Genomic DNA, 27,978 nt, shown 5'->3' with positions numbered 1-27,978 from the left:
GGGAACCTGTGAGTGGTGGTGTTCTGTGTTCACTCCTCAGGTCCTTAGTGGGAGGTGCTGTTGGGGTGGTCTGGATGCTCTGTGTGGATGGTGCCCACCACAGTGTCTGGGAAGGGGGCCTCTGAGAAGCCCCTCAAGCTGACCCCACCATTCACTGTGGTAATGGCTGATCTGCCCCTGGCCTCACCTCCTGTGTTAACACCATTGCCCTCAATTTTTTCACCTTTCAAAAGATTAACAAGCTATTCTTCAAATGCTTCCATTTATACCCTATGGAGTAGAGAATTTCAGAGATTCTGCCTTCTCCCAGGACTTCCTACATTACCTACAATGGCCTGGTTGGTGCAACACTGTTACAATGTCAGCGATCAGGACCGGGGTTCCAATCCCAAGCTGTATAACCATCTAACAATTACAGAACGGAAACAGGCCATCTCGGCCCCTCTAATCCTCACCGATTTAAGTGAACTCCACTAGTCCCACCTTCCTGCTCCCTGTCCATAATCCTCCAATCCCCTCACATCCATGCCCTCATCCAACCTCATCCAAAACTGACCCTACTGCAACCACCTCTTCCGGAAGGTCATTCCACTCAGTCACCACTCTCTGAGTGAAGAAGCTTCCTCTCATGTTACTTCTGTCTGTAAGGAGTTTGTACGTTCTCCTCGTGGCTGTGTGGGTTTACCCCGGGGGCTCCAGTTTCCTCCCACCCTTCAAAACGTACTGGGGGCTGTTTGCTAATTGGGTGTAATTGGGCGGCGCGGGTTCAAGGGCCTGTTCCTGTGCTAAGTCTAAATTTAAAATTATTTTTTGACATGAACGTGTTATGAAATTTACTGTTTTACTGCAGCTGGTAGTTTGCAGAACAGGATGCAAAGGGTTTTTAAAACGACAATTTCATAAAGAAAAAGAACAACAAAGTGGCGAAATAAAGAAAAAAAGTGGCTCATTGTCCATTCAGAAATGTGACGTCGGAGGGGAGGAAGCTGCTTTTGTAATGCTGGGTGTGCGTCTTCGTGTTCCTGTACCTCCTTCCCGATGGTAGCAGTGTGAAGAGGGCAAAACCTGGGTGGTGAGGGTCCTTGAGGATAGAGGCTGCCCTCTTGAGGCACCGCCTCTTAAAGAGGTCCTTAATGGAGTGAAAACTACTGCCCAAGATGGCGCTGGCCGAGTTCACAATTCTCTCTCGCCTTTTCCGGCCCAGATGGTGATCCAGCCACTCAGAATGCTCTCCACGGAGCACCTGGAGAAATATGCAAGTCTTTGGTGATGTACCAAATCTCCTCGAACTCCCAATGACATATAACCACTGGCGAGCCTTGCCTCGACATGATGGACCCAGGATAGATCTTCAGCGATGTTGACAGCCAGGAATTTGAAGTTTCTTACCCTCTCCATTGCTGACCCCATGATGATGACTGGGTCAGTGTTCTCCTAAATTCTCCTCTTCAAGTCCACAATCAATTCCTTTATGCTGAGTGAAAGGTTGACATTGAAGAAATATTTGCACAGGTAATAAAAACATGAGAAGAAACAGGAGCAGGAGTTGGCCATTCAGCCCATCGAGCCTGTTCCACCTTTCAACGTGATCATGGCTGATCTGACCAGAGGCTCATCTCCACCCACCTGCCTTTTCCCCATATCCCTTAACTATGTAGAAATTTACCCAACCTTGTCTTAAATACATTCACTGAGGTCACCTCCTCTGTTTCAATGGGCAGCGAATTCCACAGATTCACCCCCCCCACTGGGAAAAGCAGTTCCTCCTCATCTCCACCCTAAATCTACTATCCCGAATCTTGAGGTGATGTCCCCTTGTTTTGGTCTCCCCCATCAATGGAAACAACTTCCCTACCTCAATCTTACTATACATTTCTATAAGATCCACTCTCATTCTTCTAAATTCCAGTGAGCACAGTCCCAGACGACTCAATCGCTCCCTGTAGGCCGACCCCCTCATCTCTGCATCACCTCCTCATGTAAGGAGACCAGAACTGCTCACAGTTCTCCAGATGCGACTCCAGCGCATGTTCCATTGGCCTTCTTGATCTCCCGCTGCACCTGAAACCAACCTTATTACATGGATGGGAGGGATACGGAATGGGTGCAGTTCAGTGGGCCCAGCCAAAATAATAGTTTGGCACAGACTAGAAGGGCTAAAGGGCCTGTTTTCTGTGCTGTTATGGTCTATGATACTCCCTTCCCCAACTGGGCTCTAGGCATGCACAGCAAGATCCTGCAGCCATGGTGGGCATTTTAATGACGGCATCCCCTGAGCAAGACACGGGGAAGGGAGTCAGTCTTCAAAATTGCTCACGTGATTCTTCCTCTTGACTTCCCATCCAAAAGGAAAGCTCCCTCACTGACAGACGGTGCCTCTGTGGGGAGAACTCCAGACTAATCTGTTTGCTTGCTTAGGACTCCAGAGTGACTGACCCACAGTGTTCATTCAGTCCAGCAGGCAAGAATGCAGGCACAGCTGAACCCTTTCCTCCTGGCATTTATAAATGGTTAGTTTTATTTAGCATATGAGTATCAGATGTCTGAAATATAATCAGGCAGCATTTCCCGTTCTACAGTAACGTCAGATCACTGGAACTCTATGCACGAGATGATTATTTGTTTTTTACCTGCCAGTCACCAAGCTATTTTACATCTGGTGCCATTTGGCACCACACTGAATTTTATAATGTCAGGCATATCCTCTAAATGTAATCCCTGTGGTTTGGATATCGTACAGTTCTTTTGGAAAAGGATAGGTTATGTGAGGTCTGCACAGGGGGAAATGTAGAGAATGTGAGTGTTCACTAATCAGAAGATTTATTTTAAATGTTGGAAACACCTAGTCAGAGCACTTGTTCCCAACCAGAGGAAATAACTTCGAGTCACAGGGTGGAAACAGGCCCTTCAGCCCAACTTCCCCACGCAGGCCAAAATGTCCCACCCATATTCGCCCCACCTGCCCGCATTTGGCCCTTCCTAACCATGGATCCGTCCAACTTAAACATTGCAGTAGTCCCTGCTTCAAACCCCTTCTCCAGCAGCCCGCTCCATGCACCCACCACCCTCTGTGTTAAAAGAAGTTACCCCTCAGGTTCCTGTTAAATCTCTCCCCCCACCACCTCACCTTAAACCCACGACCTCTTCACACTGCTACCATTGGGGAGGAGATACAGGGGCCTGGAGACGAGCACCCAACAGCACAGAGACAGCTTCTTCCCCTCCGCCGTCAGATTTCTGAACAGACAATGAACCACAGACACTGCCTCATCTTCTTTTGCACTAATTCATTGATTTTTAAATGTAATTTATAACAATATTTGCACCTGGATTGTGGCTGCAAAACAACAAATTTCGTGACATCATAAATTCTGATTCTGATTCCCTACTTTGTGTTCACCCAATCTGTTCCTCTCGTAATGTTGCCCACCTCTGAGAGATCAACCCTCATCCTTCTGCGCTCCAAGGACTAAAGCCCCAGCCAGCTCCACCTCTCCCCACAGCTCAGCTGCGCCCCCCCCCCAACCAATGAGTCCCTGGCAACATCCTCGTAAACCTCTGCCCCCTCTCCAGTTCGACAACATCTTTCCTGCAGCATGGTGACCAAACCTGTACATAATGTTCCGAATGGGGCCTCACCAGGGTCCTATACAACTGCAATATGACCTCCCAACTTCTGTACTCAGGGGTGACGAAGACCTGTGTGCCAAAAGCCTTTTAACTACCCTATCTGTGTCACCATAATCAAGGAGCTATGTACCAACTCCAGAGGGTCGTTAACTTGGCCTGCAACATCACGGGCACCAGACTTCACTCCATCGAAAGGCGGTGTCTTAAGAAAGCAGCCCCTATCCTCAAAGACCCCACCACCCTGGCTATGCCCTCTTCGCTCTCCTACCATCGGGAAAAGATACAGGAGCCTGAAGACGATCACCCCAACGGCACAAGGACAGCTTCTTTCCCTCCGCCATCAGATTCCGGAATAATCAATGAACCACAGACACTGGCTTTCATGAACTCTTTTTATTTATTGTTGTGAGGTGGTTTATATGAACGTTTTCCCCGTGACGCTGCTGCAAAACAAGGAATTTTGTGACTTGTTCATGTCAATAAATTCTGATTCTGAATCAGTGCTACTGAGCCCCACTTCCCAGATCCCTACATCCCAAAATCCAACACGTCACATTTCTCTGCATTAATTTCCTTCAACCCTTCTTCTAACCGACTGATCCAGATCCTCAGCAATTGTCTTCAAGACCGGACACTTTAGTATCATGGGAGATAATGATGGGGTGGACAGCGAGGGACTCTTGACCATTTCACACTCTAGAGGACTGGGGTTGAAGGGGAGAGGGGGAATATTGGTGCAATGGCAGGTGTTTCGCCCAGACAGTGGTGGGTGCCGATGGAAGCAGGTACGATGCTGGTGTTCAAGAAGTATTTGGGCACGTGAACAGGCAGAGAATGGAGGGATTGTGCGGGGTAAAGGAAGCAAAGAAGGTCATTATTTATGGAGACTATAGTGATTAAGAAACAGGTAGTACTGGAGCTTTTGAAACATATAAAGGTAGAATAAGATTCCAGGTCCTGACAGGATTTTCCCCAGGACCTTGAGAGAAGTCAGTGAGGAAATAGCAGAGGCTCTGGCAGTGATTTTTCAAATGTCATTAGAGACGGGTATCGTGTTGGAGGATTGGCTTGGCGTGTTGCGCATGTGGTTCCGTTGTTTAAAAAGGGTTCGAGGAGCAAGCCTAGCAATTATCGGCCTGTAAGTTTGACGTCTGTGGTAAGTAAATTGATGGAAAGTGTTCTTGGAGATAGGATATATAAGTATTTGTCAAGACAGAGTCTGATCAGGAATATTCAACATGGGTTTGTGCATGGAAGGTCATGTTTGACCAATCTTGTTGAATTTTTTGCAGAGGTAACTAGGAATGTTGATGAGGGGAAAGCAGTGGATGTTGTCTTTATGGATTTCAGTAAGGCTTTCAATAAGGTTCCGCATGGAAGGTTAGTTAGGAAGGTTCAAGGGCTAGGTATTAACTTTGATTCAAATGGATTTAACGGTGGTTGGAAGGGACATGCCAGAGAGTCGTAGTGGATAACTATTTGTCAAGCTGGAGGCCGGTAACAAGTGGTGTGCCTCAGGGTTCTGTATTGGGTCCCTTGCTGTTTTTCATTTACATTAATGATCTGGAGGATGGGGTGGTAAATTGGATTAGTAAATATGCAGATGATACTAAAATAGATGAAATTGTGGATAATGAAGATTTTCAAAGATTGCAAAAGGATTTGGACTGCGTAGAAGAGTGGGCTGAAAGATGACAGATGGAGTTTAATGCTGAGAAGTGTGAGGTGCTTCCTTTTGGAAGGAATAATCAAAACAGGACGTATGTAGTAAATGGGAGGGTACTGAAGAATGCAGTGGAGCAGAAAGATCTAGGAATAATGGTTCATCATTCCCTGAAGGTAGAATCTCATGTGGATAGGGTGGTAAAGAAAGCTTTTAGTATGCTAGCCTTTATAAATCAAAGCATAGAATACAGGATTTGGGAGGTGATGTTGAGACTGTTCAAGGCATTGGTGAGGCCAAATTTGGAATACCGTGTGCAGTACTGGTCACCGAATTATAGGAAAGATATCAACAAGGTAGAGAGAGTGCAGAGAAGATTTATGAAAATGTGACCTGGGTTTCAGAATCTAGATTACAAAGATTGAGTAGATTTATTCCTTAGAGCGTAGAAGGTTGAGGGGGGGTTTTGATGGAGGTATTTAAGATTATGAGGGGGATAGATAGAGTTGATGTGGATAGGCTTTTTCCATTTAGGGTAGGAGAGATTGAAACAAGAGGTCATGAGTTAAGAGTTAAGGGGCAAAAGTTTAGAAGTAACATGACGGGTAACTTTTTCACTTCGAGAGTGGTGGCTGTGTGGAAGGGCTTCCAGGAGAAGTAGTGGTGGCAGGGTCCAGTTTGTCATTTAAGGAAAAATTGGAGAGATATTATGGATGGGAGGGGAATGGAGGGTTATGGGCAGATGTGGGTAGGTGGGACTTGAAGAGAGTAGTTGGTTCAGTGCAGATTAAAAGGGCCAAAAATGGCCTGTTTCTGAGCTGAAATTGTTATATGGTGATATATATGGATACAGACCATGCACAGGCTGATGGGATAGTTAGACTAGCATCACGGTCAGCACAGACACATGGGCTGTAGGGCCTGCTCCTGTACTTTTCTAGGCGCCTTGTTCAAATTTTGTGTTCCATTCATCAATACCTCATGCAATTGGCAGGTTGAGCTGGGAGACCCAACAGGCTTTACCCCGCGTTTCCTGACAACATGGCCTGTCAGACTGACTGGGGGCCTCTGTCCAAGAGGCAGCCAAGAGACCTTGTGCTGAATACTTTCATTCTAATAATAACACATGGGTGAAAGATCACTGCAAACACAAAATAAGAAGCAGCTCTTGAATGTTTGAATGGCCATGCTGTCAACATTTAAATAGTCACCAACACCCAATATTCTGTCTGGGCGCCCTCCAACCAAATAGCATTAACCTCGACTTCTCCGGTTTCCGTTAGCACCACCCCCTTCTATATCCTATACAGGTATCTTCTTTCCTCTCTCTCTCTTTCTCTCTCTCTCTCACGCTAACTCTTGCTCTCTCACTCTCTCTCTTTCTCTCGCTCTCTCTCTTTGCCTTTCCTCTCTGTCTCCTTTCTCTCACCTCTGAACTCAGAGCCAATTATAGGGTTATCAATTAGACTTGACAGACCAGCAGTTGAGATTAATAGGCTTTAATCGCTATAAACTTACAGGCTTATCTTACATACTGTTGGCCCCATTCCAAGGCAGTACTGAGGGAGGGGATTGGGCCACCTTTATTAGGGATCCTGGAGGGTGAGAAGTTACAGTGTATCAGAGACGGGCCAACCAATACAATGCATGTATACAATGTGTTCCACCACATTCAACCCTTCGTTTGAAACAAACTCCAGTGGAGTGAAGTGTCAAGAGTCCATTCAGAGTATATTTACAGATTCAGCCTGTCTGGTGGTTTTGACCATCAATTGACCATCACAGTGCCAGCTGTGGTGTTGCTGCCTGTGTGACGGGCTGTGATTCGGATGGCTGAACAGAATCAGTTGAGGATGGGTTGGGGGGGGGGTGAAACTGGTGCCAATGGTGGGGTCAGATCCTCAACTGTGTCTCTGGTGGTCATGGGGAAGGGATGGGGGATGCTGGTCACTTGTTCAGTGAGTGCCTCAGTTGTTGGGGCTCCTCCATGTGCCAAGTCCGGGAGAGAGAGACAGTGCCTCTCTGCCAATCCTAGTACTGCATGTAGACATACTGGGGGTTCGCCTGGAGGAGGCTGACCTTTTCGACCAGTGGGTCTGCTTTGTGAGTTCTGGTGTGTCTCCAGAGTAGCATAGGCCCTGGGGTTGTCAGCTAGACCAGTAGAATTGTCCCCGATGCCGACCTCTTTGGGAAGGAGAATAATTTTTCATCCGGGGTCGCATTTATCACTGTACAGAGGAAGGTCCTGGGGCATGGAAAGCCACTGGTAGGACCTCTTGCCACTGGGAGATGGGCAGCCCTTTTGAGGGCCAGGAGGACTGCCCTCCAAATGGTGCCATTCTCCCTTTCCATCTGGCCATTCCCTCAGGTGTTATAGCTGGTGGTTTAAAAGTTGGTTATTATGGATCATGAAGGAGGGGTGGGGCCCATCATATTCCATCAGAAAACCTTTGAGTTCACACTGGAAGTCCAGCCCCAGTATGACCGGTGCACAGAATCGTGGCATCAATTCTTGTACTTGGTGCCACCCACAGTTAGTGTTTCTGTGCAGCTGCCTCACATTTTGATCGAATGGGATTTGGAGGCCAATGAGATTTTACACTGGACTGGGGTCACTGTGAGGGAGCAGTGTTGTACTGTGCCTGGGTGTATAAAGCTTTCGGTGCTTCCTGTGTCGAACAAGCAGTTTGCAATGCGGCCTTTTACCTCTGTCCACGGTGGACCTTGCTCATTGATGTGGGCGGCTCTGCTCCAGAATGAAGGATGCCACTGTCAGTTTGTTGTCTGACTCGCTGCTACTATATGCGTGCATTGGTGACCTCCAAGGTGTCTGCCCCAGAGATGGCTGCCCCCATGGTTCACATGCCATTGGTGGCGGAAGTGAGGCCAGAAGTGACATTGACCCTGGCTGTCACACCCGGATTCCTGCCATGCTGTTCTCCGTGTCCTGAAGTGGAGCCAGAAATGACGCTGACCAAGATGGTGGCGGCGCCTGTCCGCACACGACGCTGCATATCCTTGCATCTTGTCCTTTTCTTCCAGTTGGAGCAGGTCATGCTTTGGCAGGACAGTTCTTCCGTGGGTGCTTTGACTGGCCGCAGTAATAGCATTTCGGGAGCTCAGCGACAGTGGCCTCTCTTTGGGACCCCATATCCCAAGATGGAGGTGCCTGTGCTCCCCAAGTGGCGGCCGTGCTGCCAGAGGGGTAAACATCCGTGTTCTGTTGGGCCATCTCTAACGTCTTGGTGAGATTGACCACATCCTGCAGGGTCCGATCGCCCTTCTCCAAGATCAGACCTGAGACCGGCGACACATGTATTCCTGATCAGCGCCTTCCTGTAGACGGCTGCCGTAACGTTAGTGCAACTACAAGATTGCCCCAGCTCCCGCAAGGCGCAAATGTATTCATCAACGGACTCACCTGTTTAACCTTTCCCTGTAACTCAGTTCCTGAAGTCCGGGCAACATCCTAGTAAATCTTCTCTGCTCTTTCTATCTTGTTGATATCCTTCCTGTAGTTCAGTGACCAAAACTTCACACAATTCTCCAAATTTGGCCTCACAATGTCTTATACAACTTTACCATAACATCCCAACTCCTGTACTCAATACTGTGATTTATGAAGGCAAATGTGTCAAAAGCTCTCTTTACATCCCTGTCCACCTGTGATGCCACTTTCGGGGAATTATGTATCTGTATTCCCAGATCCCTCTGTTCTCCCACACTCCTCAGTGCCCGACCATTTACCGTGTACGTCCTTTCTTCGTTTGTCCTTCCAAAATGCAACACCTCAACCTTATTTGCATTAAATTCCATCTCCCATTTTACCAGCTGGTCCAGATCCTTCTGCAAGCTTTGAAAACCTTTGTCGCTTAGTGTGATCTGCAAACTTGCTGATCCAATTGACCACATTATCATCCAGATCATTGATATAGATGACAAACAACAATGGTCCCAACACCGATCCCCGAGGCACACCACAAGACACAGGCCTCCAGTCGGAGAAGCATCATCCACCACCTCTCTCTAGTTTCTTCTGCATGGCCTCTCAGACCTTGGGTGATTTAATAAGGTCACACATCATTCTTTGATAAGTTATAAACCACAGCTGAGCCTGTTTACCCCTTGATAGAAACCTCGGGGTTGCAGAATAATTGGGGGTAATTGGGCATCATGGGTTTAAAGGGCCATGATCAGCTTTTACCGTGTTGTAAATAAAAGTTATAAAGTGGCTGGCTAACCTTCTCTTCAGATACTTAACTGGGGTAGGTCAGTCATGCTGGGACACTGATAATCAAGTCGAGAAGGCTGCATCTACTTGGCAGGTCAGGCAGCACCGAGGGAGAGAGAAGCAGATGTAGCGATGGTCGGCAGTGACCCTTCAGCAGGTCTGAACCATTAATTGTTCCTCTCCATAGAATATTACAGCACAGAAATAGGCCTCTTCAGTCCTTCTAGTCTTTGCCAACCCATTTTGTTTTGCCTATTCCCACTGACCTGCACCCAGTCATCCTCGTCAATCTTCTCTGCCCTCTTTCTATCTTCTTGTAGTTCGGTGACCAGGTGACCGATGGTACCTGTCCTGCTGAGGTGCTTGCTGCATTCTCTGGTCTGAGTGCAGATTTCCTGCCTCTTTCATAACCTGTCATCATCGCATCCCTGGGCTGTGGTGTATGGGCAGAAGAGAGCTACCCCTCCATCTCCCTCTCCTCCCTTCCTCTCCATCCTCCTTCCTCCTCTCACTTCCTTCCACCATCTCCCTCCTCCCAGCCTCCTCTGTACTCGCTCCCTTCCATCCTCCTCACTCCCCTCCTCCCACCTCCCATCCCCTTCCATCCTCTTTCCACCTCCCACCCCATCCCCTCCTCTTCTTCCTTCCCTCTCCCTCAATCTACCTCTTCCCTACCCTCCTCCAACCCTCTCCTCCCTGCCCCTCATCTTACCTCCTCTCCCCTCCATCCTCTTCCATGCCCTCCCTCCTCCCTCTACTCCCCTCCCTCCCACCACCTTCCACCCCTCCCTACTCCTCCCTCTTCCCTCCTCCTACCTCCCTACCCCCATTCTCCCCTCCCTTCATGCTCCCCTCTGCCTTCCTCGCTTCTGCCCCCCCTTCCCACCCTCCCCTACTCCCACCTCCCACTCCTCTCCTCTCCTCCCTCCACCTCCCTCCCTCACTGAGATCTGTGAAAGTGGCGTTGATGGTCAGCACGGATTCAATGGGCCGAAGGGCCTATTTCTGTGGTGTCTCTCCCTGATTCAGACAGTGAATGGGTCTGAACTCAACACTGTGTGAGTGAGGATTGAATCACTGTGCCTGATGCCTCTCTATGGTATTGTAGGTATTCTGTCTGATTTTTTGTCGGAAAACGTTACCCTTTGAAGTGAATGCAGTTGGCTTGCACCCGTTGCTATTTTTGTACGGATTTTTTTCGCACAGGAAACATCTGCCTCCCATCAGGTTACTGCACCACCACTGCATTCCTCTGCGGTCATACCTGCCCCTGGTAGTCTGATGGAATAAAGTGGATTCCTTCCCCGTCTTAACAACATCCTTCAACAGCAGCTTGCAATTTAATGTTAAGGAAGGATTGCAGATATTAATAGGCCTCGCTGATCAGAAACACCAGCCCCACTGACATGAAGCACAGCTCTGACATGACACTTACTCGAAAAGAACTCTCTGACTCTCGGCCTTCTCATCAACAGAGGTGGATTTGTCCAGCTCTTCCGCTATTTCACATCGCCTTGCCTGGATCCTCAACCCACGATCATCTCGCAAGCCACTTGCGTTTTGCGCCATTCTAAGCTGTGATGCCCCCTAAGTTAGAAGCCCGTCCCCGCTCTCGTGCCTTGTGGTATGCCACAGGCTTCATCACTGCTACTTTGAAACCTCAGCAGTTCGGTGTGAAGGTGGGGTGGGGGGAGGGGGAGATGATTTATATTTGCAGTTGATATTGGTGGACATGAGGAGGATAGTATTTGGACACGGAACGCCATTGATCGGTGGGTGAGTTGGGGCAGAGGAATTCGACGCTGATCATTGAGACCCACCGTTTACACAGGCCCTTCAGCCCAACACCCAACAAAATGTCCTACCCACACTCGTCCCACCTGCCTTCATTTGGCCCATATCCCTCTAAACTAATCCTATCCACATATCTGCCCAATTTGTTTCTTAAACATTGCCCCAACTACTTCCTCAGCTCATCCATTCCGCACACCCACCATCCTCTGTGTAAAAACTAATCATCCCTCAGGTTCCTGTTAAATTTCTCCCATGTCCTCTGGTTACCGATTCAACTCTGGACAAAATACTCAGTGTGTTCACCTGATTCATTCTACAGAACCACAGAACATTACAGAACAGAAACAGGCCCCTTTGGCCCTTCTAGTCTGTGCCAAGCCAGTTTTTTCCCTAGTCCCACTGACCCAGTCCATTGCCCTACATACCCCTCCCTTCCATGGACCTGTCCAAATTCTTCTTAAATGTTAAAATTGAGCCCGCATTCACCACCTCAGCTGGCAGCTCGTTCCACACTCCCATCACCCTCTGTGTGAAGAAATTCCCCCTAAAATTTTCTCCTTTCACCCTCAACCCATGTCTTCTGGTTGTATCTCACCTACCCTCAGTGGGAAAAGCTTATTGACATTTCATGATTTCAAAGTCTCATGATTTTGTACACCTCTATGAGATCACCCTTCATCATATAACATAGAACATAGAACAGTACAGCATAGTACCCTCGATGTTGTGCTTCCCCGTATAGTCTGACCAAAGAGAAACTAAACCCTCCATACCCCATTACTCTTTATTTTTCTTCCATCCATGTGTCTGTCTAAGAGTCTCTTCAATGCCTCCAATGGTCCCAGCCTCCACCACCATCCTTGGCGAGGCATTTCAGGCCCCCACAACTCTGGATAAAAATCTTACCCCTGACGTCTCCCCTAAACTTCCCTCCCTTCATTTTGTACAGATCTTCATCCTCCTGGACTCCAAAAAAATAAAGCCCCCAGCCTGCTCCACCTCTCCCTGTAGTTCAGGACCCCTCGAGTCCTGGCAATGTCCTTGTAAATCTCCCCTGTACCTGCTTCAGCGAGGCATCGTTTCTCAATGTCCACTAGGAGGTCGAAAAGAGAAGGACACACACAATAACGGGTCAGGTCCTGGGAAGTACGGAGGAATGGAGAGACCATGGTTGAATGCAGCATCACTAGTGGGTAACATAGTCAAGAAAACAGATGGGATTTTTGCCTTCATTAGTAGGGGCTGATGTTTAAGAATAAGAACTCACTGAGTCTGCACTGACCATCAACCAAACCAATGCAACATTGGTCCCATTCTATTCCCCCTCCCACCCCCCCGGCACTCTTGCCAATTCCTCCCAGTCCCCCTCACCTGCACGCTGGGGGTCAATTCACAGAGGCTGATTCACCCACATAGCTCTGGGATGTGAGAGGAAACTGGAGTCCTCGGGGGAAACCCGGGAGAACTCCACACAGACAGCGCTGGAGGTCGGGATCGAACCCGGGTCTCTGGAGTGATGAGGCAGTGGCACTGCCCTCCATGCCACTGAGCAGCCCAATGTAGAATTATGGTGGCCACACCACAGGAAGGGTGTGGTGGTGGTGGAGATGGGGAGGAGGAGATTCCCTGGGGTGCATGTTGAGAAAAGCCTGGATTGGTTTTTCCTTGGCGTGGAGGAAAACTGGTCAGAGATGCACGAAATTGTGTCCAGGTTTGGATAGGGTAGATCATGGGAAACCCTTCCCCTTCACGGCGGCAGTCCGGCGAGGGGAGCTCTGCGGCTGAAGGACCCACACTTGCGGGCGAGGATCTCACACAGGCTATGGGCTGTTGGCAACTGAAGTCAAAGGTCCTGCCTCAGGCTGCAGGCTGCTGGAGACCGGCTCATAAGAACAAGGTATCAGAATCGGGATTTGAGAGGGTGCTGAGGGCAAGAAAATCTCCCAAAGGGCATTAGGCGCTGAAGGCTCCCTCATCATGTCGAGGGTTCAGATCTGGAGGTTGCGTGGCTGACGGATCGAACCGCTGGAGGTGGATCCACGGACACTCAGTGACTCTGAAGGGACTCTCTCTTCCTTCTCTTTCTCTGACTGTAAGGGGCGCCGGGCAATGCTCATGGCGAATTTTTGTCTACCCTGTGGCAGACTAAAGACGATTTTGTGTAATATTACATCTCTGTTTTATTACCTGACTATAAATGGTATCTGAATTCATGACCAGAAATCATTTAAGGTAAGTGGTCAGAGATTCAGATGAGATTTGAACGAGAAATATTTCGATGGGATCTGGAACTCACTGCCTGAGAGGAAGACAGAGATTCCCATATTTAACGAGTTTTTTGGAAAACTCTTGAAACTGGGCTGTGGACCCAAATCTGAACAATGGAACTAGTGCAGCTGGGAATGTGATGGCTAGCATGGGCATAAAGGGCCAAAGAGCCTGGTTCCCTGGTTTATGACTCGATGAATGTGTCTGTCTCTGAACTAGGTTAACCCTGGCTTTTCCATCTGCCTTGTGCACATTTAACTGTGGGAGCCTCCCCCCACCCCTGAACGCGAATTGGAGGGAAAACACTGATGAAGATGTGGAACAAATCATTAACCCGTCACTCCTCCCACCTTTCTGCACTGTCTGTTCATTTCAGGTGGGGTCACCTCCAGGAAGGGAAAAAAGCTGCAGGATTTTCTCTCTCTCTCCCTCCCTTCCTCTCCTCCTCACTCCCCTCTCCCTTTCTCTCTCCTTCCCTCTCTCTCTCCACTCTCCCACTCTCTCCCCCCCTCACTCTACCACTCTCTTTGAAATTTAAATATACAGCACAGTGACAGGCCATTCCAGCCCATGAGCCCATGCCGCCCAATTATACTGACATTCCCAGTACATTTTAAAGGGTGTGAGGAAACCAGAGCCCCCGGAAAACCCACACAGACGCAGGGAGAACGTACAAACTCTTCACAGGTAGCGCGGGATTCGAAGCCCGGGCCTGATCGCTGGCGCTGTAACAGCGCTGCTCTAACCACTCCGCCAACTGTGCTGCCCTATTCTCTTGCTTTCCCTCTCTCTTTCTCTCTCCTTTTGCCTCTGCTTCTCTCTGTCCCTCCCTCTCCACCTCTCTCTCCCTTCAACCCCCCACCCCCCCGTGTCCCCGTGTCCGGAGGGCGAGACCTCCCACACGTTCCTCAGCCCTTGCAGTGGGTGCCTTTTGAGAAACTGAGGAAAACCTGCATTGTCCGGCGGTCACGTTGGCGCTTTGTAAATAGAATGTGTTGGTTTGTCCTCACAATAAATGTGTTGATTTGGCGACTTGATGAATGTGAAAGCTGGCCAGATGGTGCTTCCTGTGTATATATTTAATGAATAGAATTTATTTTTGTAATTTAAGGAATCTCTGTCATGCAGGTAGGTAACCGGCTCCCAGATGCCGACGTACATTCCTCACCAAATTCCTGCAGCCCTGCCACTGGGGAGAACATTTGCAGTTTGGTTCCTCGACGTCGCTCTCTGTTCACATCTTGCTGGATGAAGGAATTTCTCAAACTGGCAAGAAGTTTGCAAAGGGGGCCCTTCCAACAGTGTTGGGCTGCTCTCCGGATTTCCTCCCGATTGAATTCTCTCAACTCCCAATGAACGTGAAATGTGAATGATATATTTTCCACCCCAGGAGCTCCCTCACCACTGGTGACAACAGTGAAGTGATTTACCCTTTGGAATGGGTTCAGGGAAAGGTGACACTCATTAGTTTCCTTGAGGGAGAATTTCCTTCCTTTACACCATGGGATTTGCTTTTATTTTTGAATGAGTGCTTTGGGAAACTGGTTCCATGAGTGCCAGAGTCTATGACTTCCCCTCCAGACAGACGATTCGGCCCTGCAAGTTGGGACCGAGGCCTGCAGTTCCCTCCTCTCTCCATAACCAGGTCTTGGAGAGAGCAGCAGTGGACGGTGCCATCTGGATCAGGGACTGGATTGCCAACAAGGATTCCACAAATTTGCATTCTTGCTGAGTTACTTATTCTTGGCAGAGGCTATTCAGCCCATCAGGACCCTGTAGCTTACCCTGTCTTTAGTCTGTTGGTCTGCATTCCTCCTCCTTCTCATTCTTCCCTTCCTCCCAGCCTTTCAACACAAATGGTCGTCTTTCCTTACTCACTCTCTGAAGAAGGGCTCAGGCCCAAAACACCCCTCCTACAGATGCTGCAACACCGGCCGAGTTCCTCTAGTTTCTACAGTTACTGCACCTACAGACTCCTGTGTTTCACTGCTCTCTCACTCACACACAGACAAACACACACACACAAAACGCTGTGATATTTTGTTCTGGCCAATTCACCCACTGACCCATAGTGGATCAAAGGGATTTAGAAGTCATGGTACATAATTCCATGAAAGTGGAGTCACATGTGGACAGGGTGGTGAAGAAGGCATTTAGTACGTTGGCTTCATAAATCAGAGTGTAGAACACAGGAGTTGGGATGTTACGTTAAAATTGTATAAGGCATTGGTGAGGCCAAATTTGGAATATTATGTGCAGTTTTGGTGGCCAAATTACAGGAAGGATATAAACAGTATAGAGAGAGTGCAGAGGAGACATACGAGAATGTTGCCGGGGTTTCAGGGTTTGAGTTATAGGGAAAGGTTAAACAGGCAGGACTTTATTCTGTTGAATGTAGAAGGTTGAGGGGTGATTTGATAGGTATTCAAAATTATAAAGGGGACGGAGAGAGTCAATGTGGACAGGCTTTACCCACTGAGAGTGGGGGAGATCAAACAAGAGGGCACAGATTGAGAGTAAAAGGGGAAAAGTTTAGCGGAAACATGAGGAGGAATTTCTTCACGCAGAGGGTGGTGGGGGTATGGAATGAACTTCCAGGAGAGATGGTAGAAGCGAGATTGATATTATATGGATAGGTATATGGATGGGAGAGGTGTGGAGGGTTATGGGCTGAATGCGGGTCAATGGGATTAGTGAGAGAAATGGTTCGGCATGGACTAGAAGGGCTGAACTGGCCTGTTTCTGTGCTGTAAATGGTTATATATCTCTAGGGCACAGGCAGGAGCGAATCATGGCACCAGGGGAATCCCTCAGGGGTCACAGGGAGAGCGTGCTAACTCCGCGCAGGCAGAGGCAGAGGTTGGGATCGAAACCGGGTCTCTGAAGCTGTGGGACAGTGGCACGACCCGCTGCGACATTTGAGAGGTTAAGTTGCAGAGTTAATAGAAGTTTCGACTGGACATGGGGAAGATATTTCTAATGGCTGGGAATCAGTCTGTTAAGTAAAGCCATTCTCCTTAAAGAAATGATTCTCCAACAGAGTGATGGGAACTTTGAATTCTCTCCCACTAAAGTGACAATTGATGCTGGAACAATTGTTAATATTGAATCTGATGTTATTAGTTCCTTGTTAGCAAGAGTGGGCAAAAGCTGGCATCAGGCCACAGTTAATTTCATTGAAGAACAGAAGGACTCTGAGGGGGTGATTGGCCTCCTCCTGTCCCTCCAGAAGGTATATTTGGGAATGTAGAAATCACTGGCAGTGTGGATGTTCACTAACCAAACATATTTGCTCCCCTCTTAAAAAAAACGAGTACAGAAACAGCCACACAGATTGATCTTAGACCAGACAGTAAGTAGAGATTTCCCATCTCGAAGGAGACCAGGGAAAGGTTAAACAGGTTAGGATTTTATTCCCTGGAGCATAGAATGAGGGGAGATTTGATTGAGGTATTTAAAATTATGAGGGGGACAGACAGAGTAAATGTAGGTCGGCTTTTTCCACAGGGTGAGATACAAACCGGAGGACATGGGTTAAGGGTGAAAGGGGAAAAGTTTAGGGGGAACATGAGGGGCAACTTCTTCACACAGAGTGGTGGGGAATGTGGAATGAGCTGCCAGCTGAAGTGGTGAATGTGGGCTCAATTTTGACATTTAAGAAGAATTTGGACAGGTCCATGGATGGGAGGGGTATGGAGTGGGTGCAGGTCAGTGGGACTAAACTAAAAAAAATAGTTTGGCACACACTAGAAGGGGCGAAGGGGTCTGTTTCTGAGCTTTCATGGTCCACTACATTTTCTAACTTTTTTCTCAAATTCCACATTTTTACTTAATTGAATCTAAATTCTCCAGATGCATGGTGGGATCCAAACTCCTGATTCTCGATCCAATAACTTAACCATTGTACTCTTGTTACACGACCCACCCTGTATGAATGGCTTCCTGTCTTGGTTTTACCAGGTTCTATTATGGTCCCGGATGCTTTATCTTACTTAGTTTGGAGCCCTGCTTGATTGCAACTTACTGAACTACATGTAAGATGTGAGAATGGTTAAGAACCTTTTTACCTAAATTGGAGAATGAAGGGTTCTGGGAAACAGGCGGATAGGCGGAGCTGAGTCCTCGGCCAGATCAGCCATGATCTGGTTGAGCGGTGGAGCAGCTCGACAGGCCAGATGGCTGACTTCAAATCCTGCTTCTAACTGAGACATCTTATTTCCTTTCTCTTACTCAACTCCCCCCTCCCCCCAAGCAGCGTGACCGAGCAGGAATTAACAAGTGCTCACAAAATCATCGAGGACCCCTTCCTCCCCGAACACAGCAGCTTCCACCTACTCCCATCAGGGAAGAGGTGCGGGAGTATCAGAGCCAGCTCCGCCAGGCTAATATGAACAGTTTCTTCCCGCGGGCAGTGAGAATGCTCAACAAGCTAAGAAACTGCTCTCACTGTCCATCCGAGTCTCTCATATTCATGAAACAAAATTGATTTTTTATATATGTACCTGCACGTGTATTGTTTGTACTTGTGTTATGTCTGGTTGTGTGTTTACATGTTTTTCCACTGAGGACCGAAGAACACTGTTTTGTTGGGTTGTACCAGTACAATCACGTGACAATAAACTTGAACTTCCTTCTTGCATTAGACTCCAAATTGGTCTTGCACTATAACAGGATGTAGGAGCAGAAGTTGGCCAGTCGGCCAATCGCGTCTGCCCCCCATTCTAACCATGAGCTGATCCATCCTCCCACTCAGCCCCACTCCCCGGAACTTCTCCCCGTTAACCTTGATGTCCTGTCAATCTCTGCCTTGTAGAAGAAATGAGCCCACTATGTCAGAAATCAGTTCCATAAATAAATCGTTTAATTTCCTTCTTAAAAAAATTAAATCTATGTACATTTAATTCCAGTATGACATCTCTGTTCCCAATAGAATTTGCTACATGTTTGATAAATAATGTTGCAGGATTTAACATAACTGACTCTGCCTCGCTATGCATGTAAGACAGCCAGTGTGAACAGAATTGGTTACTAGCTGCCATATAAGGCGAACTATTTTGCTCACCGAGAGGGAATAGTGTGGGTTGCTCTTTGCCTGGGAACTAAGGACCTGGCTCCATTTTCCATTACAACCATGTATTTTCGTACAAGGACGTGATATGAGACAATAGTTTGCTAAGAATACACAAGAAGACATTATATAATACAAATTTACATCGCTTTGTTACAAATAGAACAAAAAGTGGGTAAACGATGCTCCAATGTGAAGCTTATTTCATTGCTCCAATAAATTGAAGCTTCTACGTGAAATTGAGGCTTCACCCACCCCTCAGCCTCTGCTACCCCATGGACATGAATGCACAGTGCACTTAGATATAAGATACAGTATAACAACAGTTGCTGTGGCCTCTCCCATCCCATTCCTGGTCCCCTTTGCTGTTGCACGTCTGGTGTGTAATGCTCAAGCAAGTAACCACAGCAGCACAGCCCCTCCAACGGCCCCGGCCCCCTCCAGACGCCCCTGCCGTCGCAACACAGGGGCCAGGTCAAACTCTCCTACCGGTGGGGGATGTGCCGGTCATCCATCTGGCTAAACCATGCCTTTCGGCAGTGGAGAGGAGGAACGAAGCCTGCCTGCGGTGTCGACCCCATCCCTGCCCACCCCACCCTACCCTACCCCCCTGCCCTGGGCCTCTCGTGCTGAGCGTCAATCCAGGAACTTGTGGATGTCGTTGTGCAGCGTGATGTAGGGGCTGGAGGCCTCGTTGTGGTGGTGGGGGCAGTCGGAGTGGCACCGGCACGACTGGATCATCATCACGTTTTTGGCGAAGGCCTGGCCGTCGTCGCAGCGGAAGTGGACCCGGACGGTACGGGTCAGTTGTGGAGTGCAGCACCGGCCATCCGTGCAGGCGCCACAGTGCTTGGAGCGGAACAGCTTCACGCTGGCGCAGCCTGCATAGGTGATGTGAGACGGGCTGCTGGGCTTTTTAGTCCTGTAGCACTTCTTCCCTTTCTGCGTTTGGGGAAGGAAAAATCAATCAGCAAGCGGACACTCGGCTTCTTAGCACAGTAGATCCAGCAACGAGAGACGGCACCAACTGGGCCTATGAGCCATTGCTGACCAGCTACCCCAGTCCCACTCTAATCCCTTACCTCCTCCCCCTGCCCCTTCCACCCCCCCAACTTTTTATTCAGACTCCCGCCTCCTTTTTGCAGACAGAGACAAATTGGAGGAACGAGACCTCACCTCTCCTGTCTGGGTGCCCTCCAACCAGATGGCATTAACATCAACTTCTCCAGCTTTTGTTAACACCCACCCAGCCCCATCTCTTGCACCCCCCCCCCCCCCAATCCCATCACCTTCTCCCAGCCCTGTCTCCTTGCGCACAGACATAATCAATTCTCACCCCCCCCCCACAATCATACCCAATGAACACCTTCTGTGGGTCTGAACCCCTAACCCAGCCGGCACCGTCTGAGATTTCCTGCTTCTAACTCATTCTGCTTATTCCTTGAAGAAGAGCTCAGGCCCGAAACATCGGCGATATATCTTTGTCTCCAGTGGACACTGGGAGACCAGCCGAATTCCTCCAGCATTTGCATGTGTTTCGACGACAATCACAGCATCTGCAGACTCTCCTGCTCCTCTGCTCTTTGCTTGTGCCTTTTCGAAGGGCTGTTACCCTTTACTTCCTATAGACGCTACACAACCTGCTGAGTTTCTCCAGCATTACTGTGTTTTCCACTTTATTTCCCCCCACCTCCCCTCCATCTCCTTCCAGATTCCACCCCTCACCCACATACTACGGAGGAACTAACCCACTTGCCTCTGGAGGAGACCCACCCTGGTTACTGGGAAGACATGCACACTCAACTCGGCAGAGGTCAGGACTGAACCCGGGTCATTCAGAGCCGAGGCAGGGGCACTGCCTGCTGTGCCATCCCCTACATTCAGAGGAGGAGAGTGGGGCTTACCCTGAGGTTGGGAAGCACAGCTTGGTCACAGGGTCGGATGGTGCAGATCCGGGTCTCCTTTCGAAGCCTGCATTCGGGGTTGTCATTGGAGACCCTGCTGGAGACTCCTGTCCCACAGGTCCTGGAACACGGTGACCACTCAGTTGTCTGAACAAAACACTTGGGTCTCCAATCTGCAATCAGAGAAGGAGGATGATCTTAGAACAGTGGCAAGGACAAACTTAAACTTAAATGTAAATTTTAAACGTAGATACACAGCATGGTAACAGGCCCATGTTGCCCTACAACCCCCAGTACGTTTTCAATGGTGGAGGATTACACAGGAAATGTTAATTATCCACAGGGTTGGTGCAACGCCGTTACAGCGCCAGCCATTGGGACAGGGGATCGAATCCTACGCTGTCTGTAACGAGTTTGTATATTCTCCCCTTGTCCTCATGGGTTTTCCCCAGGGACTGCGGTTTCCTCCCACCCTTCAAAACGTACCAGGGGTTGTAGGTGAATTGGGCGTAATTGGGTGGCATGGGCTCATGGGCTGGAAGGGCCTGTTACCTGGCCTGTCTAAATTTTAAAAATTAATCTCATGCCATGCTTTGCTCCTTTAGAAGGGGTAGAGCTGTGGTTCTCAACCTTTTGCCTTTCCATTCCCATACCACCTTACATAATCCCTTGCTAACCACAGATCACCTATGGCATCCTATGGTATAGGTGTTCTGTGGTTGGTAAGTGATTACTTAAGGTAGTATGTGAGTGGGGGGGAAAAATGTTGAAAACCATTCGTTTAGATGCCACTTTGGAAAATCTTTGCTCAAAGGCAATGGTCTGTGGTGAAAACTTGTGTGAGTTTCTTAAATTTGTCAGGAGGGGAAGTGAACCCTGAGTGAGTGCTTGTTGATGACATCACATCCAGGGTGGTCCAACATGTGCAGCTCCAAGGATGTATCCAAGACCTCAGGGTTTGCAGCAAGCATCGACACATAACACTGGGCCAATCCCTGCAGACATGGACAGTAACCCTGGGCCAATCCCTGCAGACATGGACAGTAACCCTGGGCCAATCCCTGCAGACATGGACAGTAACCCTGGGCCAATCCCTGCAGACATGGACAGTAACCCTGGGCCAATCCCTGCAGACATGGACAGTAACCCTGGGCCAATCCTAACCCTGGGCCAATCCCTCCAGACATCAATAGTAACCCTGGGCCAATCCCTGCAAACTGAAGGCCCATATGGTGCAACCTGCTGTGAGGGGTATCACATCCACAGATGCATGGACCCTGTCGAGTGGACCTCCTTACCTCAGGGAACACCAAGAGATGGTGATCAATAGGGAAGTGTTCTAAGGAAAGGTTCCCAGCTGAACTGGTAAATCTCTCTGCAGATGCTGGCTGACCAGCTGAGTGTTTCTGGGACCAAATGGAAGGGGGAGAAGGAGGATATCAGGGATTGGAGACCCATATCAATGTTAAACATCGATTACAAGATCCTGTCCAAGGTCATTGCCATGGAACAGGTGATCCCCCAGACCAAACCTGCACGGTTCCAGGCAGGAAAGTCTCTGACAGCCTTGCGCTGCTCACTTACGTGCAGGGCACGGGGGGGAAGGGTGGACACCTGCCTGGTCAGCTTAGACCAGGTGAAGGCTTTCAACCAATTATCACACATGTATATGACAAATGTGCTCTCCAAAATGGGCTTTGGGGAGGGAACACGGAATTAGATGAAAATGCTCTGCACGGACATCCGTAATGCAGCCCAAATCAATGGGTGGGAAACAGAGAGCTTCCCCATCAAGTCTGGGGTCAGGTCTGACTGCCTCAGGCTGTGCGTGGAACCAAAGTCTGAGGGCACCAAGTGTCACGACATGCTGAGGTTCTACCAGTCCCAGGTATTATGAAGGATGGGCCTGGCGCTGTTGACCCCCAATTACTTGGACTTTGCCACACCACCTAAGCCTTTGTTCACAAGTGTTTCTAGGACAACACCTCTGACCACAAGACCAAAAGGCAGTGGTCAGCATGGAACGTCCTGCAGACACTGAGAAATAAGACTCAATAGACACAGTGGGGTGGTTCCCTGAGCAGACTGTCCAGGTCATCTGGTGGAATGCCTCATCGCTAGTGTTCACAATCAAGACTTGGCCTGGCTGCTGGTGAGAGGAGTCTTTCCCAGTTAGATCCTTCCTGTACAACCAGAACATCACCCTCAAAGCACATTGTCCCTGAGATGACTGCTGTTGAGTGGAGTCAGTCACCCACCTCACAGTTCATCCCCAGTAGCAACGTGACAGAGGACCTTCTGGTCTACGCCTGGGGACACACACAGAGTTAGACATCCAGAACTTCTGGAAGGCCATCAACTCGGTGAAAGGTGCATTTTGGCCAGCCCGAAACCTGCTGGTTTTCCAGCACTCGGTGATGATGGTGAGGAAATGCTGCCCGTTCCAGGCTGCAGGGACACACTAAGGCTTGGAGCAGCCAATGTGAGGGGCCTGTGGAGGTGGGGTGGGGGGGGGGGAACAACAGTCTAGAGTCCTTCCATCACTAGGCATTGAGGGGCTGAAATTGAGGGAAACAAGAGAGGGTCCACAGTGATGGAAATAGAGAGCATATGCAACAGGGCACATTGAAGAAAATGTGTGGATGTGACTGAGGAGGTGAATAATTGTAAATCATTTATTGTGACTAAAGTTTATTTTTGGATTTGATATGGTTTTTACCAAATTTGCAGCTTCTGTAGTTTGTTTTGGGGAGATTTCACATCTGGGCTTGAGAGCGAGTGCAAGGAAGGGGAGCAGGGAGAGGGCAGGGGTTGGAGATTCTCCAAAAGGGCTATCATGGACACAATGGCCTGAGTGGCTTGAGATGGTGCCGTAGCTTACCTGGTAGCCCCTTCTTGAGGAGGAAGAGGAGTTGGTTGTCATGCCATGCCTTGGGCACGGTCTCCTGGCTGAGTCGGCCCTTCTCTCGCTCGTCCTCTGGCCGGCCCTTTCTGCTGTCACACGCCCACTGCTCGCAGCACCGCCCCGGCACCTTCACCAGCCGCGGGTTGGGGCAGCCCAGGTTGGGCAGCGACAGCTCCTGGGGACACAGGGGCAGGCAACCCACGGCGCCGTCCATGCAGGTGCACTGGTGCTTGCAGTTGGGCTGGAAGATCTCGCCGTTCTGGTAAATCCGGCTGTTGTACTCGCACGGCCGTCCCTCAGATTTCGCTGGCAAGACACGACGGGAAGGCACAGGATGTAAACCAGGGCTATGGGGGGGGGGGGGGGGGAGCCTGAGCGGAGTCGGCCCCGCGGGTCAGGAACCTGCACCCTCTCCGGATGCTGTGTAACGTCTGAGCCCCCTTCTCTAGTATTTCACCCCAGCTCAAATAGAACCATAGAATAAAGCCCTTCTAGTCAGTGCTGAACTATTATTCCACCCAGTCCCACTGATCTGTCCCCAGCCCATAGCCCTCCCATCCATGGACCTGTCCAAATTCCTCTTCAACGTTCAAATTGAGCCCACATTCACCACCTCAGCTGGCAGCTGGTTCCACACTCCCACCACCCTCTGTGTGGAGAGGTTCCCCCTAAACTTTTCCCCTTGACCCAAGTCCTCTGGTTTGTATCTCACCCACCCCCAGTGGGAAAAGCCTGTCTCCATTCACTCTGTCTAGCCCCTCATCATTTTAAACAAATCTCCTGACAGAGGGGAGTTGGAAACGCTGTGAATTACATTCCAGGGAGCTGAAGTCACCAGCTTTCACTGCCAATCCGCGGCCAAGAGGCTCCACGGCATAACCATACATGGTTTGAAAACGATCTCGCCTCCCGCTTACCTCTGCAGATGCCTCGCTGGGCGCTGGGGCTGGCGCCGAAGTTGCACTCCAGCCCCCTGGACTGATCGCAGGGGAGAGCCTTGCTGCAGTCCTGGTTCAGCTGCCTGGCGCACACCCGACAGCAGCCGCAGGCGTCCAGCATCAGGCTCACACCCGGGCCGCACCGTGGCGGCTCCCACGGGCACCGGCAGTCGGGCGCGCAGGTCCACGCCGCCTGCAAAGGCACAGACACCTCCGTTCAAGGTGGCAGTCAACGACCACCCGCCCCCACTCTGCACAAGGCAACACAGCCAACCATTCGGCCCGGCGCCCGTGCTAGATCCCAATCGTTCAAAGGCGAGTTAAAACTCACCCCGCTCCGAGGCCGAGACGCTGGATAAAGTGCGACCAGAGTCTGCAGGCGCCGTGGTTGAACTTCATGCTGGAGAAGCCCACCCCCCCCCTCCTCTCAGACCCCGATTCTTCACCCTCACCTTGAGGAGGGGCTCAGCCCCCCCAACACCTTGAGGAAGGGCTCAGCCCCCCCCCACTCCTTGAGGAAGGGCTCAGCCCCCCCCACTCCTTGAGGAAGGGCTCAGCCCCCCCCACTCCTTGAGGAAGGGCTCAGCCCCCCCCACTCCTTGAGGAAGGGCTCAGCCGCCCCCCACCCTGAGGAGGGGCTCAGCCCGCCCCCCCACACCCTGAGGAGGGGCTCAGCCCGCCCCCCCCCCACCTTGAGGAGGGGCTCAGCCCGCCCCCCCCCACCTTGAGGCCCCGCGGGTCAGGAACCTGCACCCTCTCCGGATGCTGTGTAACGTCTGAGCCCCCTTCTCTAGTATTTCACCCCAGCTCAAATAGAACCATAGAATAAAGCCCTTCTAGTCAGTGCTGAACTATTATTCCACCCAGTCCCACTGATCTGTCCCCAGCCCATAGCCCTCCCATCCATGGACCTGTCCAAATTCCTCTTCAACGTTCAAATTGAGCCCACATTCACCACCTCAGCTGGCAGCTGGTTCCACACTCCCACCACCCTCTGTGTGGAGAGGGGCTCAGCCTCCCCACCTTGAGGAGGGGCTCAGCCTCCCCACCTTGAGGAGGGGCTCAGCCTCCCCACCTTGAGGAGGGGCTCAGCCTCCCCACCTTGAGGAGGGGCTCAGCCTCCCCACCTTGAGGAGGGGCTCAGCCTCCCCACCTTGAGGAGGGGCTCAGCCTCCCCACCTTGAGGAGGGGCTCAGCCTCCCCACCTTGAGGAGGGGCTCAGCCTCCCCACCTTGAGGAGGGGCTCAGCCTCCCCACCTTGAGGAGGGGCTCAGCCTCCCCACCTTGAGGAGGGGCTCAGCCTCCCCACCTTGAGGAGGGGCTCAGCCTCCCCACCTTGAGGAGGGGCTCAGCCTCCCCACCTTGAGGAGGGGCTCAGCCTCCCCACCTTGAGGAGGGGCTCAGCCTCCCCACCTTGAGGAGGGGCTCAGCCTCCCCACCTTGAGGAGGGGCTCAGCCTCCCCACCTTGAGGAGGGGCTCAGCCTCCCCACCTTGAGGAGGGGCTCAGCCTCCCCACCTTGAGGAGGGGCTCAGCCTCCCCACCTTGAGGAGGGGCTCAGCCTCCCCACCTTGAGGAGGGGCTCAGCCTCCCCACCTTGAGGAGGGGCTCAGCCTCCCCACCTTGAGGAGGGGCTCAGCCTCCCCACCTTGAGGAGGGGCTCAGCCTCCCCACCTTGAGGAGGGGCTCAGCCTCCCCACCTTGAGGAGGGGCTCAGCCTCCCCACCTTGAGGAGGGGCTCAGCCTCCCCACCTTGAGGAGGGGCTCAGCCCACCTTGAGGAGGGGCTCAGCCTCCCCACCTTGAGGAGGGGCTCAGCCTCCCCACCTTGAGGAGGGGCTCAGCCTCCCCACCTTGAGGAGGGGCTCAGCCTCCCCACCTTGAGGAGGGGCTCAGCCTCCCCACCTTGAGGAGGGGCTCAGCCTCCCCACCTTGAGGAGGGGCTCAGCCTCCCCACCTTGAGGAGGGGCTCAGCCTCCCCACCTTGAGGAGGGGCTCAGCCTCCCCACCTTGAGGAGGGGCTCAGCCCCCCCCCCCTGACCGGCCGACTTTCTCTAGCATTGCTGGGCGACTGATGGCGACTGAATCACAGCTTCTGCCTGAACCCAGCTGGTCCCACGGGCCATGGAGCGAAGAGCCAGGTCGTCCCCCCCCCCCCCCCCCCCAAATCCCCCAACCCCACGAGGTGCGACCATCCGAATTTCTCCAGCGCAGGCGGACATAAAACGGGCCACTTACTTTGGCGAGGGACAGAGCGAGGACGGCGAGCGCTGGGAAACGGACCATGGTTCGGGGCGGAGTGGACGCAGACGAGGTTGGAGCTTTCCTGCCCTTGCGACGGGTTGACAGCAGCCCGTGCGGGGATCCTTGTGCGGGGGTCTCGCCGCGGCGTGGAAGTCTGCCGGCTGCGACCGCGGCTCGGTGCCTTTATAAGCCTCCCCTCGTCTGACGTGCACAGCCCTCCTCCCCATCTGAGGGCTCCTCACCAACTATTCCAGGAATGTTTTTGCACAGACACCGCCCCGGGGCCAGATACAGAGGAAAGGTTCCCCATGAAAAGACCAGCCCTCCCTCACTCCCACACACTCGGACGCGTGAGGGCAGGGGCACCCAGTATTTCCAACCCAGGCCGGCTGAGTGCGGGGGGTGGGGGGGGGACGTTTCTCCCCCCCCCCCCCCCTTCACCATGTCCAGATGAGTTATTCTGCACCAGGTAACATTCTTATTCCCATGTTTGGTGGTGGAGAATCAGCCCTTTCCCACAAGTTTTTGGGTGCCTTTTATTTCAACCACAAAACATTGTTGACGTCTCAAAACTTTTCTTGGAGCATTTTCTTTTTGGAAAGAAGGTTTTGCTTGGTGTTTGATCCGAGACCCTGAGATTCTCGGTGCGGTGCTTTGGGGGCTTTGGAAAGGTGCGGACTGTGAGGTGGGGTGTCGGCCATTCTAACAGCTCCACTGCTTCTAGCCGGGGGACAGGGAAGGGTGGGGGGGGGGGGGGACATGTCACGGTTCACGCACCGATTAAGGCCCGGGAAGGAGGGGGTCCATGTTAGCATGTAGGACCTCATTCCGGTCCCTGTGGGGAGCCAGGAGATGCTCCCCACCTTGTTCTCTGTGTGTGGACACATTGCCAAGAAGACTGGCAGATCAAAGAGGATTTCAGGCCAATTGCCCCAGCTTCTCTTCCAGGTCCAACATTAGGTTTCATCTGAAAACGCGTGAGGGGATTTGTGAGGCGCCCGTGGACTTTGAGGTAACTGGGGCTTTTTGTTCGAACTGATTAGATGTTAAATGGCAATGGAGGCGATGTTTAGAAGTCCCCTTGCTGAGGGTTCACTGCGTGTGTCTGTGGGTCTATTTCTCTGTGTGAGGGTTTATGTCTGTGAGTTGGTGTCTGTGCGTGTGTCTGGGGGTTAATGTCTAAGGGTGTGAGTTTCTCTGTCAATGTCTGTCAGTGTGTCTGTGCTTGGGGTGAGTGTATGTGTATATACTGTGTGTGTGAGAGAGATGGAGAGAGGAAGAGGGAGAGAGAAGAGAGATGAGAGAGGGAGAGAGTGAGAGGGAGAGAGACAGAGG

The 27,978-nt window shown here is 51.0% G+C and overlaps 1 protein-coding gene across 1 annotated transcript; it reads right to left on the bottom strand.

Annotated features, from left to right (window-relative positions):
- Positions 1-18,425: 18,425 nt before the first annotated feature.
- LOC138764077 (CCN family member 1-like) lies at positions 18,426-26,778 on the bottom strand. The gene is made up of 5 exons (XM_069939402.1): positions 26,638-26,778; positions 24,381-24,594; positions 23,440-23,769; positions 20,559-20,731; positions 18,426-19,596 (listed from the first exon to the last, which is right to left on the bottom strand). The coding sequence occupies exons 1-5, from the start codon at positions 26,683-26,685 to the stop codon at positions 19,291-19,293; spliced, it is 1,071 nt and encodes a 356-aa protein (XP_069795503.1). The 5' UTR covers positions 26,686-26,778; the 3' UTR covers positions 18,426-19,290.
- Between the last annotated feature and the right edge of the window lie 1,200 nt (positions 26,779-27,978).

The sequence above is a fragment of the Narcine bancroftii genome, chromosome 5 (genome assembly GCF_036971445.1).
Source record: "Narcine bancroftii isolate sNarBan1 chromosome 5, sNarBan1.hap1, whole genome shotgun sequence".
Classification (NCBI taxonomy): domain Eukaryota; kingdom Metazoa; phylum Chordata; class Chondrichthyes; order Torpediniformes; family Narcinidae; genus Narcine; species Narcine bancroftii.
This window is presented reverse-complemented; position numbering and strand designations above follow the sequence as displayed.